General features: G+C 41.3%; 1 protein-coding gene across 2 annotated transcripts; it reads left to right on the top strand.

Moving 5' to 3' along the window:
- Window positions 1-720: 720 nt before the first annotated feature.
- Window positions 721-8,655, top strand: dhps (deoxyhypusine synthase). Of its 2 annotated transcripts, none has more exons than XM_072693462.1 (10): window positions 721-739; window positions 1,710-1,913; window positions 3,190-3,351; window positions 3,482-3,603; window positions 4,665-4,761; window positions 5,594-5,680; window positions 5,780-5,885; window positions 5,981-6,084; window positions 6,205-6,330; window positions 8,007-8,655. In XM_072693462.1, the coding sequence occupies exons 2-10, from the start codon at window positions 1,719-1,721 to the stop codon at window positions 8,100-8,102; spliced, it is 1,095 nt and encodes a 364-aa protein (XP_072549563.1). In that variant the 5' UTR covers window positions 721-739; window positions 1,710-1,718; the 3' UTR covers window positions 8,103-8,655. The 2 variants fall into 2 exon arrangements, with proteins under 2 accessions (XP_072549563.1, XP_072549562.1); XM_072693461.1 differs by having other exon boundaries at window positions 732-816.
- The last annotated feature ends 11,695 nt before the right edge of the window (window positions 8,656-20,350 follow it).

Below are 20,350 nucleotides of genomic sequence, written 5' to 3'. Positions count from 1 at the left end.
ATTTTAGTAAATGCTGTAATCATTGATTTTGTTGTTTTATTTTGGTTGGTGTTTATTGTGTTATCCCATCTTGTTTTAGTAGTTGTTTATTAATGTTTTTATTTTCTTTGTGGTCTTTTCAATTTGGACTGTTTTCATTCCCCCTGTGAAACTCAGCTACGCTGAATGAGGATCCCCTTTGAGAGAGCTGGCTGAGGCATTTACGAGCATAAATAAGAATTATGGCAACGATGATTTTAACATATGAGAATTCAATTCTCAACAGTTCTTTCTTTACCTGTTTATTTTAATCAAATGGACCATTTTTATTTCAGCGAATTCAATTTGAATTCAAGTAAATCTTTATTTATTTATTTATTTATTTATTTATTTATTTATGCGAAAATCTGTGTTTGACTCTTTTTTTCTCTATTTTCTTATTATTATTCATTTCCTGATATTTAAAATAATCGAGACTAAAGCTAGATTAAATCTATGATGGTTTTAACATGTTTTTGGGTTCATTTTTAGGTAATTTTAGATACAGCTATATAAACAATGTATGAACATAACATGGCAGGCAGGCACAGTCTATTCAAAATATCAGTAAATTAGCTGCTTATATGTGTTATTTCTCAGTATCTCTTTTATCCATTTGAATTTACAGTAGGATTTTTATTCAAAATCGTTTCAGCGCTTGAACCTCCTCCCGCCACTGTTTGTCCCTGCGAGGCCGCCGTACATTGTAGCAACAACGTGGGTAAGCTGTCACTCAGTAACTTGCGATGTAGCTGCATCTGCTCCTAAAACCAGACATTTCAGCCACAGTTCAGTAGAGTAAGTGCCTTTAACCACGCGTTAAAAGACGGTTATGGGAAATTTCGCTGTTTGGTGAAGGATTTTATTCTGAGACTGTTTTTGACGTTAAAACAAAGCCGCTACAACGCCGTTAGCTTTAGCCTCAGATGTAGCGCCGCGGTTTTAGGACTACTGCTATTAAATTAAACAGTATGAAGATCATTTGTAAGAGTGGTGTGTTATTGCTGGTATTAGCCATGGTTCCAGGTCAAATCCATGATCCGATCCGATCCACCTTAAATGATGCAGCAGAGCTCATCACTGTCAGCCAGAGTGGAACTGCTGCTCCTTTTAAGGTGGAAGAGAGATAGATAGTGGGACCACTAGTGAACATCCTATAACAGAAAACACCCTACAATATACCAATTTTTTTAACACTATTTAAGACTTGTCAGGTGAGTTTCTTCTGATTTTGAGACTTTTGACACTTGACAACTGACAGTCGAATTAGTCAGAAAAGTCTCTGATTTATTTGCTGTATAAAATTAAATGGGCTGATAATATTAGCTATTATAAGTTCAACCTCCTTCTTGAGCTCCTTAAGGTAGGTATTGGTGACCATATGTGGGGTAGTGGTGGCTCAGCGGTTAGAGCTCCGGGCTATTGATGACAGGGTTGTGGGTCCGATACCCGGGCTCGGCAAGCTGCCACTGTTGGGCACTTGAGCAAGGCCCTTCACCATCTCTGCTCCCAGGGTGCTGGAGTTGGCTGTCCACCGCTCAATGTGTGTGTGTGTGTGTGTGTGTGTGTGTGTGTGTGTGTGTTCACTGCCCCTAGTTCACTAGTGTGTGTGTGTTCACCACTACGGATGGTCAAATGCATATTTGTACAGTGACATACCTTTTTTACTTTAGTATGACTCTACCTTGCAGAATCTACAAATGGCAGACAGTGTGCCGTCCGTGGCCAGGGACGCAGTCCTGAAGGAGAGTGCCGCTCTGCCGGAGGATGTGCCGCAGATCCGAGGCTATGACTTCAACCAGGGGGTGGATCACAGAGCATTGCTGCACTCGTACCTCACCACAGGCTTTCAGGCCAGCAGCTTCGCCCTGGCCGTGCAAGAGATCAATAAGATGGTGAGGTCAATGAGTGGCTCACGGGTTTTCCCATGGTGATCCTTTTATGCTGGGGTCTGATTACACAAGATTTTCACAGTGTCTTTCACAGTGGTTACTATGTCTGTTTTGACAGGCATATGGTCATAAATCGTTCATGTCAAGATCCACCACCAGATGCCAGACATGCTAGATATGGTCTAGATTCCTCTTCTTCTAGAAGCATATCAGGGCTGCATAATCTGCCTGTTTAAAATGTGAGTCTTCCCAGACATATCATTCCCAAAGCACAAGCTGCTACCGGTAACAGTAACCAAGCAATGCTACTTGCCATGCTGCCCACCATCAGCAGCCGGAGCCAGAGAGAGCACAATTGGCCTTCTGTCTCTGGGTGGGTAGATGGTGCTCCCCACATTGCTTACATTTACATTTACGGCATTTAGCAGACGCTCTTATCCAGAGCGACTTACAAAGTGCTTTGCTATTTACCCAAGAAAAGCCTTAGCTAGTTAGAATAGACTAATAATTCAAAGATACCTCTAAGCTTTAGACATTGCTAAACACAATACAATAAGGCGACCATAGAACTATTTGTCCAAGTATTCTCTGAAGAGGTGGGTCTTCAGTTTGCGTTTGAAGACAGCGAGCGACTCTGCCGTTCGGACACCCAGGGGCAGCTCGTTCCACCACTTTGATGCCAGGACAGAAAAAAGCCTGGACGCTTTTTCCAGCACTGCCAGCACTGCTTCAGTGTGATGATGGCTGAGATGCATCAGAGGCGGGTTCCCGGGTACCCTGAGCATGCTGGTTGCCCAGTGACGCTGCATCGGCGGCAGATTGCGGTGGCATGTGTTGAAGGAGGCATGTGTCAGTCCTCACCCTCCGGGTGTTGGAAGCATTACATGTGATGGGGTAGAGTACTACCGATTGGGTTGGGTAATTGACTTTCTTAAATTGGGGAGGCAAATTGTCAGTCAGTCATAAAGAACTTGAGATTAAGTAAGGTTTTATTCCTTAAACTGCGATAGATGTAGATGTTAAGAGTCTCTGTTTTCATCAAACAATACAAACCTGCATTTATTTGTTTACTAGTGAGGGTTTATCTTAAGGTGTGCTCATCATTATTATACAAAATAACCCCTTTTCTGCATTTCTGCACAAATAACTGTTTAGATTAAACCTCCAGATATAAGATATTCACTCTGCTAGAAGATCTGGTTTATGTTGGGATCTAAATTAAGGCCATTAGTAATGGAACAGACACACAAATTACCTGTAATGCGTGTTCTCTCTGTAGATTGAGAAGCGTCTGGAGGCAGCGGAGGACCAGGATGAGCAGCAGGACGCAGGTGACTCTCAGCAGGGTCGTTCAGGTTGTACCATCTTCTTGGGTTACACCTCCAACCTCATCAGCTCAGGCGTCCGCGAGACCATTCGCTACCTCGCCCAGCACAAGATGGTACGTGCCAGTATGACTTCCGTTCGTTCCTGTTTGTCAGCAAACAGATATCAAAATCCAGCATTGTGCTAAAGAAGAACAGCATATTGTGTAACTCCATTACATCTGGCTCCTTGCCCTGTGAATGCAGGTGGATGTGATTGTGACGACAGCAGGTGGAGTTGAGGAAGACTTCATTAAGTGCTTGGCGCCCACCTACCTGGGCGAGTTCAGCCTTCCGGGCAAAGAACTCCGACAGAGAGGAATCAACAGGTGGGGCATTCTTCGTCTCTTCTCAGAGAACACTGCACACCTATTGAATAGATATACCTGCCGGTTGACTTGCCCAGTTAGGGTAATTCTTGGCATGAACTAACAAGCATTACAGAACAGCCACTCTATTACAGTCAAACTAGAATAGAACTTAAATATAATCAAAAAATGCTTAAATGCATCTAGTAACAACATGTATAAAGTTTTTTTTTTAAGCCATGGAGATATAATAGAACTAAAATAGAGGTAGAATATAATATACATTCAAACATATAGAACGGATTGAAATCAAGGTTGTGCTAAATAAAACATGGGCAAATATGTCCATCCCTTCAATTTTAGCCTAATATACTTGATTGAGTAAAATGTAATGTTTATAGCCACATGCCTGTCTACATGGTTGTAGCTATAGCTAGTCAAAGCACAGCACTCTTAAATAAGGCTCACCTATTATGGCTATGGCAGAAGTAACGAGTACTACTAGTTGTCAACAAAGTCATATTGTGTGGTGAAAACACATCAAATTCAGTCTACCGAGGAAATTGTGATGTGATCTTCTGCTGGGCCAATGTTAGCTTCCAATTCTGTGTATCCTAATTGGGCAACACACACACACACTGTTAAGGGTAACATAGACATACGTTTATTGTCACGTTTCTGCCATTCAAGGACAAATAGAATTGTTAGAAGATGCAGAACATGAAATTCAATCATTTATTTCTTACCCAAACTTTCCATGTAGCTTGCTGTGTATGTCTGGAAAGGCCACATCACGCCAATACACTTCAATTTTTTTCAGAAAATTAGATAATTTAATGACAATGCCATCCAGTAGATATGATCAGCTTTACACACTCTGTTTAATGAGGGGAATAAGGCCAAACAGCTGAAGATGATTTTTATTAGTGTGTGATTGCAAATAAAGGTTCACTTTGCGGTTACAATGCCTATTGTAGGATTAATAATGCAGAACTAAATTAAAAACCTAACCCATGTATTCCTAGAAGCAGTATGTGCATATGGAGTGTCATATTTGTTTCAGTAGGGCTTTTCTCTTTTAGGATTGGCAACCTGCTTGTCCCCAATGATAACTACTGCAAGTTTGAGGACTGGTTGATGCCAATACTGGACCAGATGGTACTGGAACAGAAAACAGAGGTCAGTTTCGCTACTGTTGTCTTGAATGTGGTCGTATCAAGCTGTTCTGAACCCACTCTTGTTAAACGCACTTGTGATAGCTAGCCTATCAACTCTGTTATTTTCTTTGATTATGCTCAGGATATTGCTGCTGAGCAAAATGTACATATATTGCTGTCTTTTCTGTAAATCTTTGGAACGCTGTGCATTCTGGATTAAGCATTAAACACCACTTAGCCTGTATAAGCACTGCTTACTTTGACATCAGCAAACTGAGCCCTCGGCTCCCCACCCCTGGGTTAGAAGCGTATTTGCATATTGTGGCCTTCTATAAGATCAGTATAGTTGGATGCAGAGAAACCGGGCAAATGTTGTCAAGGGCCGAACTGTTGCAGCTAGACAAATGCGTCAGAACCTCCAAGATGGCAGCTCTTGTGGGGTGTTATCAGTATGCAGTGATTAACACCTACCAAAATTTACCCTCCAAATTGTCATACCTTCCAGATGTCAATTCAAGGGAGCATCTGTAGGATGCATTGGACATAAAGGTCAGATCTATGGAAGCTTTAACTCGCAACGTACAAGACTTAAAGGATCTGCTGCTAACGTATCGGTGCCAGATGCCACAGAACGTCCATGCCTTGACGGGTCAGAGCTGTTTTGGTGGCACGAGGGAGACCTACACAATATTAGATGGGGGGTTAATGTTATGGCTGCAACCTTAATCTTTGGTAGTAGTTGTGATTGTTGATTCACTGATTTTTTTTTTTTTAATTGGAGTCATGTTAGAAAAATTGTCCAATTGTATAATGTGTATATGTGAGTGTAAATATGTGCCATGTGTGTTACTCAGGGCACACACTGGACTCCCTCAAAAATGATCCACAGGCTGGGCAAAGAAATCAACAACCCAGACTCTGTCTACTACTGGGCCTACAAGGTAGAATGCTGATTAACACACTTTCACTTTCTGTCAAACACTTTAAGAACCGAACACACTACAGGTTGGCAGTAACTGACCACCGTCTCTGCTTTTCAGAATGACATCCCTGTGTTTAGTCCCGCCCTCACCGATGGCTCATTGGGTGATATGATCTATTTCCATTCCTACAAGAATCCTGGATTGGTGCTAGACATCGTGGAGGGTATGCTGTTTCTACAGGGGAATGTACTGATGCTGTTAACCTCAAGCATTTTCTCACACTGACAGTTACTTGTTGTCACACTTACCATATTGTAGACATACGGAGGTTGAACAGTAAAGCTGTGTTCGCCAAGAGCACTGGCATGATCATACTGGGAGGAGGCCTCGTCAAGCACCATATTGCCAATGCTAATCTTATGGTGTGTACACAACTGCACGCGAATGAGCTGCTCTGTCTAATAATGTTACTTCTCAGTGGTCTCATGGTATACCAGTGATGCATGGTCATTACAATACCACTGTCTCTTGTACTCTCCTAGAGAAACGGTGCTGACTATGCAGTGTTTGTCAACACGGGGCAGGAGTTTGATGGCTCAGACTCCGGAGCCAGACCAGACGAGGCGGTGTCATGGGGAAAGATCCGCATGGATGCCAGACCTGTTAAGGTACCATTTGACTTTGGTGGTCTTTAACGCTGGACTACACTAACCCCAGTAACCATTACATACAGTAACACTAGCTGTTCCACTAAGTTTAGTGTATTGTTGATTGATTTCAAATCCAAAAGTGATCCTTTTTCACTAGGGGCACGATACCATTTTTTAATGTCCAATACCAACACTGCTAACTGCAAACTTTTGAGTATCTGACAATACTGATACCAGTCCTATCTTTTTTTATGTCTTGGACTCCAGACCAATTTTGAGTTTGTGTTTTTTTAATGTATTTTTATTATTGTTATTATTATTATTTTAAATCATTTTACTAATGATTTTAATGACTTGAAGACTATTAAGTATTATCTTAATTTATTATGTACATTAACATAATTTAGATACTCGAATTATTCTGATTCATGTTTTAACAAAAAAAAAAAAAATTTAACATTTGACCACGTTGAACTTTTTGTCTGTAAAGTCTATATAAAGACGATTCACAGCTCAGAAAGTGTTTTTAGGCTGATAAATTTTGTATTATTGAAGATGACATGGATATTTACTATAAGTTTCTTCATAATACTTGACAATAGTCCAAATAAAATAAAAAAGGAATATCCTGTTATGGTTAGATAGGATAAGTCTTGCTGTTTATGATGTGTGTATCATGTCTGGATGTCCTGTACAAAGTCTTGTAGAATCCCAGCATATGGGCTTAAACCAAGGCTTGGATTCCTTATTCCTCATTTCCAATGTCCAATCCAGTGACTTTGCCCAGTATTGGACTGAGATTGGATTAGCTCGCACCCCTCCCTTTTACCTAGTTAGTTATTGTCTCAGTTCAGTTCATTTTAAGCACAACTCATCATGCAAGATCATTTACAAGGCCAAACAATCTGTAGTTTTGGAAATATGATGACCTTTGCCAGCCTCTAAAATGTCATCTGATTTTATGATTGTTACCATGCACCAAAAGAGTTAGAGAAAAATTATAATAACCAAAAATATTATATTTCATTTTCCTTTCTTTCATCTCAGAGACCCTCTCTGTTACATTATGGGAATTTCCAATTCATGTGCATTTTAGGTCCACTGATAATGTATGAAATTTCTAATATGTTGAAGGTATTTTCTTTGCGCTGTAGTGTTTTAATGTCATTTTGTATTTACATATTTACTATCAGTATAGCCATATGGGAATTCTGAGCCAATGATGACATTGTTTTCGTATTTGTTTGTATCTGGATCGACACATCAGAGAAATACTGCTTTTTTTGTCTCTTGGGTTACAAATGCAGTAAATTGAATAATCTGCAGATATTTCAAAGCAGTAGTTCAGCACCACCTAAACCTAAAAAAATTGCTATTTCGCAGTTTAATAAACACATTTTGAAATATTTGAAAAATATTCAAAAAATCTGGTCACATCTGTGCCATACCGATCATTTCATACATTTCTGTTAGGCAGTTATCTGCCAATACTCTTAGAATTCCAGTATTATTGTTCTCCTGTAATGAGTAAGATTTATACCTTATATAAAAACAAGATGTAAATTATTATTATTATGTGAATTATTGATTTAATACATTTATAAGATGAAATCTTTTTGCTGAAACTGGGCTGTTAAAGACTATGGTTGACTATGAGTCTGCAGTAACCCAGTGGTTGTCTGTGCTTGATTCAGGTTTACGCAGATGCCTCTATAGTTTTCCCTCTGCTAGTGGCTGAGACCTTCGCACACCATGCCAGCAGACTGACTGAGGATGAAAAGAGCGACTAACTGTGCCTGCACTCCTCTCACTCTCTCTCATTTTTCTTTGTACCTTTTATGCACACTATTCTCCCATCTGATTTTATCTTGTTTACTGCTTACCCATTATTAGTATTATATATATATATGTGTATAATTATTTAAGACTTATTGAAGTTCTATTTGTGTAAGTAGTTCTACCTTCGCTCCTATTGTTCTTAGTACTGCACGTTTGTTGTGCAAATCGTGTTTTAGCATCAAATGAATTAGTTTTTTTTTTTGTTGTTGTTTTTTCTTTACTTTCTTAGTTTGGACATCAGGAAGCATGGTGGAAATAAAAGGAATACTTTGGCCAAAGACTGTAAAAGAAACCTCAGAATGGTTTTGTATGCTTGTATAGCCTTATAAGAAAGAAACTTCAGAGAAACACAAGCGATGTATTTTTATTTCTTGCTTTTTTTGCTGTAAAAACTTCAAATCTTAACCCACACTTACCTCACCCAGTGATGTCTCTTATTCTTTAAATGATCTCTGTATTAAGAGAAGCAAGAAAAAGAATAAAGAAAGCATCTAATGAGCACAACTCTCATTTCTCTACTACCTTACATACGGTGTGTCATTATTATCAGTCAGTCGGATTCCTTATGGCTTAAAGGGCCCATATCCCGTTCATTTGTTCCAAGGTCCATTCTCCTGGCCTTTGTGTAGTTTAATGACCCTGAAGCAGCACAGCTTTACATTCAGTTCAACGGTTGAGCTTTTTTCACCTTCCTTTATCCTTTAAAATGTATGTATATATGTGTGTGTGTGTTCTCATTGGCTGCCATTTGTTTTAAATTTTGGCTTTCTCAAAAAGCAGTCTGGTCTGAAATGCTCCACATGTGTGGGGCTGAACAGCTGTAGGCTGCATAGATGACTGTATAGTCACTGTCACGCAGAGTGCTGTAATGAAAAGTTAGTGGGCAGGAACTGGTTTGGGAATGGTCATCACTCTCAACTCTATAAACGTTATGTGGACAAAAGTATTGAGACATGAGCTCATTCATTGTTTCTTCTGACATCAAGGGTATTTGAAAAGAGTTGATTCTGCTTTTGTTGAAGTAACTGTCTCTACTGTCCCGGGGGGGATGTGATCACCTCCCCACATCATCCCCCAACTCCCCAACTCATCCTAGAAGTATTGGATGGAGCACCAGAGATCATTCCCGATAACACAGATCCACTGCTCCACAGCTCGATGCTGAGGGTCTTTATACTCCTCTAGCCCACGCCAGGCATTAGGCATGGTGCCAAAAGGTTCATGTTTATCTGCTCTAGAGAGTCCTATTCACCTATTCACCTGAATGCGTTCATTAGAAGGGGTGTCCACAAACATTTGGATTTTTGACACGTTGTTCCTGCAGATACAGTCTTGTGGCACTAGGTGGCGCTCTTGTATTACGCATGGCGCTGCCATCGTACAGTGGCCTGTTGGGAACTTCGGACTGGCTCGGCTGTACAGTCACTGCCTACATGTTGCTTGTGATTTATTGGACTTGGCTTTGAGTGAATACACAGTGTATTTCATTAGCCGAGGACAGCGAGTGTGTGAGGGAGAGAGAGAGTGAGGGAGAGAGAGGGATAGTGAAAGCTCTCACTGCTCTCTAATATCTGAGGTCCAGATGTCAGAAGTACCGCGCGCAGCTCAGCTGGTTGCCTAGAAATGACGCCGAATGCTGCGCATGTCCCGTGAGCGGGGGGAGGGTTCTGAGCTGGCGTAGGGGCGTGTCTTCCTGCTGTCACCCACGAGAGGTCCAGAAATGATATTTTAATGATATTTCATAATTACATATTTTTTATCATCTATATTTTATATTATATATATATATATATATATATATTTATATATATATATATATATGTATATATATATATATATATATATATTTATTTATTTATTTATTTTTTCTCTCGAGACTTTTACTTGTTTATCTCATCATTTCGAGATACGTTGTTTTGTCAAGGAAACGCTATATGGACAAAAGTATTGGGACATTGAGTTATTTGTTTCTTCTGAAATCGAGGGTATTAAAAAAAACCCAGAGCGACTCAAGATCTCAGGCGTTCTGCTGGATTTTGGAACGTTGCAGTGAGGATTTGATTGCATTCAGCGATTAGAGCGAGTTCAGAATGTTGGATGATCACCTGAGACCACCAGACCACCTCATCAACAACTCCCGAACTCATCCTAGATGTACTAAATGGAGCACCATCTTTCCAGTGATGGGGAGGCTTTGTATCCCCCTAGTCCACGCGTGGCATTAGGCATGGTGCTAATAGGTTCCTGTTTATCTGCTCTTCAAGTAGCTGAATGCAATACGCTGTGAATGAGTTGTGACCACAATATAACGGTACAGGCCTCTCTCGACTTCCTTACTCACCTGAGACTCACCTGAGACTCACCTGAGACTATGTCTATTCTGCCGTCAGCGCGTTTCTAATGGAGATTATACATTCTGCATGTGTGTGTGTGCAGTTGAACGCCTGTGTCAGCAGTGTGCACAACTTAAAGTAGCTGAACTAGTTAATAAGAAGTGCTGTCCGAATAGTTTTGGACAGTATACACAAGAATCCACAAAGCTGCTGAATATATTTGTGGGGAAGTTCCTTATCTCCCCTGCTGTTTGGGAGCAGAAGCATGTCATCGTTGTTAAGGATTCGCGCTTCTGCCTCTTACGTGTTTATTTTCCGTAAACCTGACTGGATGTGCTCGATTTAAATGATTAATCTGACAGAGATGGCATCAGTTCTCCCATTATTCCAGCTTTCTGGCAGTGTGTGGGCCTGTGTGTGTGTGTGTGTGTGTTTCTCAAGAGATATGCAGAAAATAGAAAGGGAGTGCTTGTGTGTGTCTTAGTAGATAATATGAGAAAAAAGCTGTTGACAGCAGAAGGAGAGGGAGAAAGTGTGTGTGTGTTTTCGCACTCTGTCTGGAATGTAAGCGTGGAGCATGTCCAGGAGGCCAGGTCAGGTGGCTGCTGTGAGAGTACCATATGAGAGTGCCTTCAGTTCCTTAGCTTGCCACCCTGGCGGAAGCCTGTACTGTAGGGAGCCCCCAGGAGCCCAAGGGGCTGTTTTTTATCCAGCATGATCAGAAATAGGTGCTTTAAGGAACCTGGTATGAACTATTAGATCATCCAAGGGACTTTTTGAGGGGTGTTAGGCTACTACTACCACCATTGCAGCTGTTATCCAGCACAACACACTACAACTGAATCAGCTTGAAAGGTTGTGTAGGAAGCATGTTACATTGTGCTGTACTAACGAATCACAATTAAATCATTTGAAAAATACACATACTGATCAGCCTAATACTGAGTAGGTCCCGCTTGTGCCGCCACCACAGATCTGACCATTCGAAGCTTGGACTTCACAAGGCCTCTGAAGGTGTCCTGTGGTATCTGGCCCTAGAAGTGATCAGCAGATCCTGCAGGTCCTGTAAGTTGTGAGATGGGGCCTTGATGGATCACATCAGGTGCCCATGACCCTGTTGCCTTTTCACAAGCTGTCCTTTCTTGGACTACTTTTGGCATATAGTGACCACTGCATACTATAAAGGAATCCCACAAGATCTGCCTGGTTCGGACTCAGGTGTCTAGCCATCACAGTTTGCCCATCGTCAGAGTGGCTCAGATTCTTATGCTTGACCCTTTTTCTTGATTTAACAATGCAAACGCAAAAACTCACTGTTCACTCACCTAATATATCTATATACAGGTATCTATATACATATCTATGATAGGTGCCACTGTAGATAAAGACAATCAACACTTTTCACTTCACCTGTCAGTGGTGCTAATGATATGGCTGATTGGTGCATAAATTGGAGCATAAATACAGTACATGCATACAGCTGTATGGGAAAGTTTGGGCACCTGTGGTGAAATGGCCTGTTTTGTTGATATTCAAAGAAAATTCCCAAGAAAATGACTCAGACACAAGTAGAAGATCCCCCTCCCCCCAATAAATGTGCAAATCTCCCAAGAAAATGACTCAGACACAAGTAGAAGATCCCCCTCCCCCCAATAAATGTGCAAATCTCTTAATATAATGGCTCAGATACAAGTAGAACCCCCCTTAAATGTGCAAATCTCCCAAAAAATGACTCAGACAAACCCCCTCCTCCCAATAAATGTGCAAATCTCCCAAGAAAATGACAATGATTACCAGTATTCTTTTTGCAATACAGCCCAATTACAAGTATTTTTCATCTTGGAGAACAAAAGTATCAGGTATAAAAAAAAACAAAAAACTGAGTACCTTAATAAATGTGCAAATTTCCCAAAATAATGCATACAAATACCATTATTACCATTGTTACCAGAATTACAAGTATTATTAGTACAATTATAATATAATCCGTCCAATTACAAATATTTTTCACTTTGGAGAACAAAAGTATCAGGTATAAAAAAGTCAAAATACTGAGTAACTCACAGAACTACTGTGGAACATCTTCCTACGTCCAACATATGAAGTCAGTTAGGCGCTATTCATTTACTTTTAGGAGACAACTAAAACAAAATGATAAACCTCAGTCAAAGATTTGATCAATCACAAATCAGTACAAAAATGCTTTCGCAGAAGTGCTTACATAATGAACCTCAAGCAGCACCATGCAGGAATTGGTATATGTTGCTATGGGCTCCCCCTACAGTTGGGGAGGTAGTAATTAACTTTCACTACTACTGTAAACAGAAATGGTGTTTTGAGCTCCCTCTCATGGACAGCTGTACACATGCATTTGTTGACAAGTGGACATGAATGAACCACTTTTCATACGCGAGATGGAAAAGCGCTCGCGTCACTCGTGTGGTAACCATGCTGGCTGCAACACTAGCACACAAATATCTCACAAAAAAACACTAACTAAAGAATCAGGAGCTCCTTCATTTTTTCCCTCTGTGATCTTTGCGTTGTGAACAAAAACTTTACACCAACTCCTCAACTCGGGGGTCAGGCGGGCGTGTGCTCGTCTCAGGGATGCACGGAAGGGTTTCTCGAAACTAGGCCGCAGCATGGCCTGCTGCTCTGCCAGCTCTGCCTTAAAGCCTGGTAACTTTTGATAAGCTACGTAAACATGATTACAAAAAAGCATTAGTAAAACAGCATGTACAGAACTAGGGGTGGGTGGTATGAGGGTAATACCATATACCGCAGTATTTTTAAAAAGTTGGTCCAGCGGACTAAGGCGCTGTCACCATGGATCGCTGGTTCGAATCCCGGCCAAGCTGCTAGCCATCGATAGCCAAGGCACAGAGATCGAGCGTAACTGGCCTTGCTCTCTCCAGGGTGGCGCAGATGGCCCTCTATCTCCCTACATCGCTTTGCTGTGGTGCTGGCCGTGACTGCCATCTGCAGGCTGGTGTATCGAAGCTGGGTGTGCAGCGATCCCTCCATGCCTCCATTGGCTGGTGATGCTGCATCAGCGACAGTTCGAAATATGAGTGACTTGACTGTGTGTGTTGTTTCGCCCCCACTAATGACAGGCTCGATTAAATTTTTTTAAATGATTTTTTAAATATTATTTTTATGATTATTTGTCAGATTTCCGTCCTCTGTCTGTACCTAGTACACAACCAAATAAGCTTTCCCTGATTTGCATTTAAATAAGCCACGGGTGGGGGCGCTGTGGGAGCTCACTGATTGGTGATGAAAACATATGGGGGGGAAAAAAAAAAAAAAAAAAAAAAAAAAAAAAAAAAGCCCACCTTAGTTGTGAGTTAATGACACGCGAGTTCGTTGGAAAGGGGGAATCATGCAAACCTGGATCCCAAATGTGTCTGAAAACAGTGGAAAACGCTCAGAAGACTCGCATCCCCTGCACTCTGCGCTCTCAGGTACGCTGCCCTGTCCTCTAAACCTGTGTGACTTGAGCCTCAGTTAGCTGGAAGCCGGACTGTGCTGTGGTGTCTAGTTGCTATAGCATACTTGCTAACTTATCTGGAGTCCAAACACGGCAGACAGTGTCTCTCCGTTTGCCTTTCTTTTACTCCAAACGCCAGTCGCTTGACTTTGCTCTCCTACACACAAAGTTTTTCTTCTCAACACGTGTAGCTGTAGCTCAGCAGTTAGTCAGCAGCAGCTGAACTGCGCTGTCTGATATTCGGTGGAGCTGTAGTTAGCTAACCGAGCTAGCTCAGCAAAGACTAGCTTAGCGAGTGGGCTACAGATCCAAAACCATGGAGAAAATAACCTACATTTTAGCCTCATTCTTATTGTTCTTATCGTCTACACATTTATAAGTGGGGTTTCTGTCAGTCAGACCTGAATGTATTCTGTGGTGAGCAGACTGTTATTCTGCAAGCTAGCTGCTAACTAGCTAGCTTCCCCTGCTGATTCAGTGCAGCTTAGCTAGCTAGCTAGCATTTGCAGTTATTATTAGACTGATGGTTTAACACTTATTATATGCCAAATATAAAATATAGCGCTTGTCAACGTAGTGGACAACGAAACTGGACATTTTTTTTGGTATTTGGTCGTTTTTCTGTTTTAAAATAAGGCAGGTTGAGGTGGTACAGAGGCCACATAGCATGTAGCTAGTAGCTAGATAGCTAGCTAGCTAACTTACAGCCTATTTAAAACGGCTGCCCTATCATTGAAGGAAGTCTGAAGGAAGGAAGTCCTAGCATGTCCTAATATTTGGATATATTTTATAATGGGTTAAGAGACATTGAGTATGTATTAATGGAGGAGAAATTGATGAAGTCCAGTATTTGTTAGCAACGTTAGCCTGGCAGCTTGTGTTCGAAGCTAGCTAATGAAGACCCCGCATGCTTCATAATAGCTAATACTAGCTACTCTTGCTAGCTATTCATAAAAAAGGCCAGTGTGTGATGAGTTAGACCTGCAGTTTAATGCTAATCACTGGTCATATATACACTATGTCCGTATGTTTGTGGACACCCCTTCTAATGAACACATTCAGCTACTTTCAGTTGCACCTGTTGCTGACAGAGATGTGTAAATGCTGTCAGCTGACACACAGCTTGTCTAGTCCCTGTAAAGAACCTTTGCCAATAGGACTCTCTGGAGCAGGTAAACATGAACCTATTTTCTTCCATGCCTAATGCCAGGCGTGGGCTAGAGGAGTATAAAGCCCCCCTCCATTGAGCAGTGGGACCGTGTTCTCTGAAATGATGGATGGTTTTCCATCCAATACTTTTGGGGTAAGTTGGGGTTCAGGTCGGGTGGTGATTATCCAACATCCTGTCCTCGGGATCTAAGGCTCTTGTCGCTGAATGCAATCAAATCCACACAGCAATGCTCCAAAATCTTGCTTGTTAGCTACATTAGTCTAATAGTTCCAGTGCAGATATAGAAGCGACGTCCTCAGACACCCAGCTGGACGTTTCTAAACAACTACAGGGACGTCTGTGTGAATTTGAAATGTTGCTGGAGTGTTCCTTTAGGTCGCTGTCTGGGTTTGGAGGCTGTTAAAGGGGAAATATGGGAACTTTTGGAGCAGCTCACTTTTTCCTAGCTCTAACGGTTCCAGTAAGCCCCCGCCTACCTCTGTCACCCCCCTTCCTGCGGGTTTGCATTGAGTTTTCCATTAATGGGGCACTTGGCTCTCGCTGCGCCACTGTTTGCCTTACAGTACGGTTTGTTTGACGAGGGTCCGGCCCTGGGATGATGACAGTATGGGAGAGGCGCAAAAGCCGGGGCTTCTGATGGAAGTAGTGGGATTGCATCTGTCTCCTAGCTAGCAGACTAGCTTTATTTCAATTAGAACTACGTTCACCCTGGACTCGTTCAGCTCTCCACTGGTTCGCCTGTTTGTAGGGTCACCTACAAACCCGAAGTCTTGAGTGAGAAGTGTGAAGTGTGTTAAACTGACAGATATGGCCACGTGATGTGCTCGCAGGCCGTGAGCTGCTGTCACACTATCATAATGTTGTGTGGAGGAGGCTATGGTGCAGACAGTGCTCAGTCTGTCTGTCTGCCTCTCTTGCTCTTAACAATTACTGCCCTGTCTGCACGCCAGCACCACTGCATTCATAATGCTGATTAAGGCCCGGCGGCCAATTAGAGAGAGAGAGAGCACCCACACAATGATTCACAATGTGACCACACAGTGATTCAGTTCGAGAACAACTCCTTCCAAAATGATTCAGCGCATCACAAAATCGTAGATCTTACAAAATCTTCTGTTTCATTCACTTTCTATGAAACGAAATGTTGTAAAATAAATAAAGGTGACACACATGATCAATTTACACGAAATGCAGAATGAGAACAACATATTTTAAGAGACTCAAAAATAGATTTTATATTTATTGTAAGTGTTAAGTGTGTAATACTCTTCTTTACAGGGACTAGACCAGCTATGTGTCTTGCACATCTGTGTCACAGCAGTAGATGTAACTTAAAGTAGCTCAATGCCTTAATAAGAAAGGGTGTCCAGAAACATTTAAACGCAAGGTTTAAGTCACTGTGTTCATTAAAACCTCTCCACACAAGCTCTCCTCATGATGGTCTAGTATTATTTATAGTTCTCATCCAACACCTGGAAATGAACAGGTGATGTGTTAAAAGCAGGTCAAACGTAAGAATCTGAGCCAAATTGTAAAGGATAGACTACTGTGTCCAAACATCTCCAAAACATCAGGCAGGTCTTGTGGGATGTTCCTGGCACGCAGTGGTCAGATCCTACCAGAAGTTCTCCATATAAGAGCAACTGGTGAACTGGCCACAGGGTCATGGGTATTTAAGGCTCACTGATTCGATCCAATGGAGATCCCACCTCACAGCTTACAGCACTTAAGAGGCCTTCAGAGGTCTTGCTGGTGTCTGTTTCTTGACAGGTCAGAGCTATAGTGGCAGGACAAGGAGATCTCCTCAGTATTAGGCAGGTGGTACTAATATTATTGTGTGTGGGTGTCTATATACACACAAACCTGACACAGTGGACACAGTCCACGTATTTTTGTGAAGTCAGAAAGTCAGCCTGCTTTCTCCATTCCTGCAATCACTTTTGATGTGTTTTGGGGTCATTGTCTTTTATGTCCACCTTTACGTCCATCCATCTAGCTGATTAGGTTATGCAGAAGAATTCTGAGGTAGTCCTCCTTCTTCATCATTCCATCTGCTTTGTGCTGTGTACCAGTTTCACTGGCAGCAAAACAGCCCCAGAGCATGATGCTACCAACCACCTGTGTGCTTAACACTTGGCACAGTGTTTTAGGGGTTCACCTTTACTCCTCCAAACATACCTCTGGTCATTGTGGCCAGTCAACTCAATGTTTGTCTCATTTGACCATAAAAAGTTTCTTCCAGAAAGCTCTATCTTTGTCCATGTGGTCACAGCTGCAAACTTTAGTGAAGCTTGAAGGTGTCTATTTTTAAGCAGAAGTTTCTTTCTTGAACAGCAGCCTCTCCGGCCATGGAGACATAGACCTCGCTTAACTGTAGAAAGTGATGCTTGTGTTCCAGCAGCTTTTTGTTTATGGCATGCCTGTGTTTTGTGATTCTTGGGTTGTTCCTGACCATCCAAACCATCTAAATTTCCTCTCAGCTAAGGGTGACCGGTTTGAGTCGTCCTTCAGAACTTGGCAAAGTTGCTACCCCTCTTAATTTGTACTTGTGGACAGTTGTTTGGACTGATGATTTTTGGAATCTGCAGTTGTTTAGAAATGGCTCTAGGTGACATTCCTATCTTGTGTTACTCCACGATCATCCTTCTCAGATCTGCTCTGAGCTCCTTGGACCTTTTACATTTTATGATGTGTTGGTCAATCCAGTGAGTGATGTCAAACTAACACTTTTTAAATAGGCACAGAGAAGCTGCCAACTGTAGTCCATCATGATCACTAACTGGAAGTCAAGGAGCCTAGACCTAGTCCCCGGCAAGATAAGACATTTGGCGTAAAAAACACTTTCAGTACCACTTGTTCAAAAGCCACACACTGAAGTTTAGTAGCTTTTAACACAGAGACGTGTACCTAAATGTAAAATTTCTGCATTAGCACTATTTGTTACTTAACTGGCTTTTTATCCATTGCTCAGAAATGTGAATTACTGCTTAATATTACTTTGGTGAAGCTTAGCAAGATTATGCTTTGGATTGTGTTTCTACATTGTGACAATTTTTATTTTTTATATGCTGTTCTTTGAAGCATTTAATTCTTATTTGGGATAAGATATAAAAAAGTACAACATATAAAAAGTGGAATGCCATAAATATCAGGATTTATAGCCGTCTATCAAGTATTTAAGTCATGGTATCAGTATTCAGTATCGGCAGATATTTGAAAATCTGGTATCGGTATTAAAGGAAAAAGTGTTATCTGTAACCCTAACATACATAATTTGTCTAATTAACAATGTTGTTTACTCATTTGCCCCAGAAAAATCATCATAGTAAAAAAAAAAAAAAAAAAAAAAAAAAAAAAAAAAAAAAAAAAAATAAAAAAAAAAAAATATATATATATATATATATATATATATATATATATGACCATTTGTCATTGAATTTTGAATGTAAGACACAACTGCCAGGTGCCAATTTATTTTTTCTTTAGTATAATTTGAACTGTGCTTTAGTGTTATTTGTAGAATTTTTTATTTATTTTATTATTAACTGCTTTGACAACAGTTGTTAAATAATAAAGCTGAGAGAGCGAGACAGAGAAAGGCCAAGAAACTGATGAAGGGGGTGGGAGGTGGAAAGTGCAGGGTCACCCAGCTGTAGGGTGGGGCATGCCTGTTGAGAGTCTGGAACGTGTGTGTCTGTGTGTGTCTGTGTGTGTCTGTGTGTGTGTGTGTGTGTGCACTGTTCAGAGAACAACGTCCTCCCGCCCTTATCTGGGCCTGTGTTTACCTGTTGTGTTCCCATAGTGATTCCCGCCCTGCCGTTTGCGCCGCAGACCTAAACGGGTGTCAGCAGGTGTGTGCGTACGAGGGAGAGGGAGAACGAAAGAGGGACATGGAGGGAGGGAGAGATGGTTTGTAAATGACACAGCCCTGTTTGCTTACTTTGAGAGAGAGAGAGGTATTTGTGTTTTATTTATATAAATAAATGTGATGTATGTAAGAGTTTGTCTATGATGTTTAATTTTATTATTATTATTGTTATTATTATTACCACTTTTAATATTAGGCTCTGTCGTCGCTTTGGCAAGTAATCAATTGCAATTCATGCCAATTAAAATTGAATTGCAAACAGAGAGACAGACAGACAGACAGACCGAGTGGGAGAGAGAAAAAGGGGGGGGCGGTTTGTGAATGACACAGGCCAGTCGGCTTTTTTGAAACAGGAAGTGTGCTGATGTCAGTCCCGCATTGACGCAGCCATCTGCTCATACTGACAGACAGTTTTGCACCGTCACCATGACTACGGCTTCAGTGGGAGCAAACATCCGGACCTGTAACACCCTCAACCCCCCCCCCCACCCCCAAACTCTGATCATTTACATTATTACACACACCTGCCCACTCGAGGGGCGTTCAATACCAGCAGCCACACCCTGCTCAACGGCTACAGTAACACTATAACCAGTCAGTGCTCAGCCCAGACGAGTCGGTGTTCTGCTAGCATGGTTAGCAGCATTGCAATGGATGTAATGCTTTGGGGCTTAAAGGGGAAGTACACTGATGCTTGAAAAGGTGTGCAGTTTTTAACTGTTACGATTCGTTCAGAGTGCCTTTGTCTGTGAAACGATTCAGTGTGGAGAAACTTGCCAACTCGGATTTGCTGTACTCATGATGTGATGTTTACATCATAACTATAGCCGTTTTCTTTACCATCCAAAACTACCAATAAACCCACATGACTCTTCTGAGTTTTATATAATGTTGATGATTTGTTAATGGTGTTTCTTTTTTCCTACAGCACTCTGCCTGTACCTCTCCAACATGAATGGAGTAAAGATACTTTCTCAAAACCATGAAAAACAAAGTTTCAGGCATCAGGCAGCTTATTGTCACTGCAGTGCAAAAACCTCTTCAAAAATGAGACAGCTTTACAGATGAAGGTGGGGAAAAAAATTAACTCTCAATAGAAGCCAGTGTAAAACTATTTTATTTCAAGTCATTCTGGAGCATTTTATTAAAAAGTGAAAAACTGCAAAAATGGAGATACAAGGTTTTTGCAAGACCGCAACAATATTCAGAGGTGTTTCATGTACAGACTTTCTTTGATTATTTATTTATTTATTTTAATCCCTTAAACTTGTCAGACACCTGATTCCATCCACCACCACCACCACCAAACAATCCTACCCCTGTAAAAAGGGTGT

Source organism: Salminus brasiliensis, chromosome 12 (assembly GCF_030463535.1).
Source record: "Salminus brasiliensis chromosome 12, fSalBra1.hap2, whole genome shotgun sequence".
Classification (NCBI taxonomy): Eukaryota; Metazoa; Chordata; class Actinopteri; order Characiformes; family Bryconidae; genus Salminus; species Salminus brasiliensis.
Note: the sequence above shows the minus strand (reverse complement) of the source record. Positions and strands in the feature narration are given on the sequence as shown.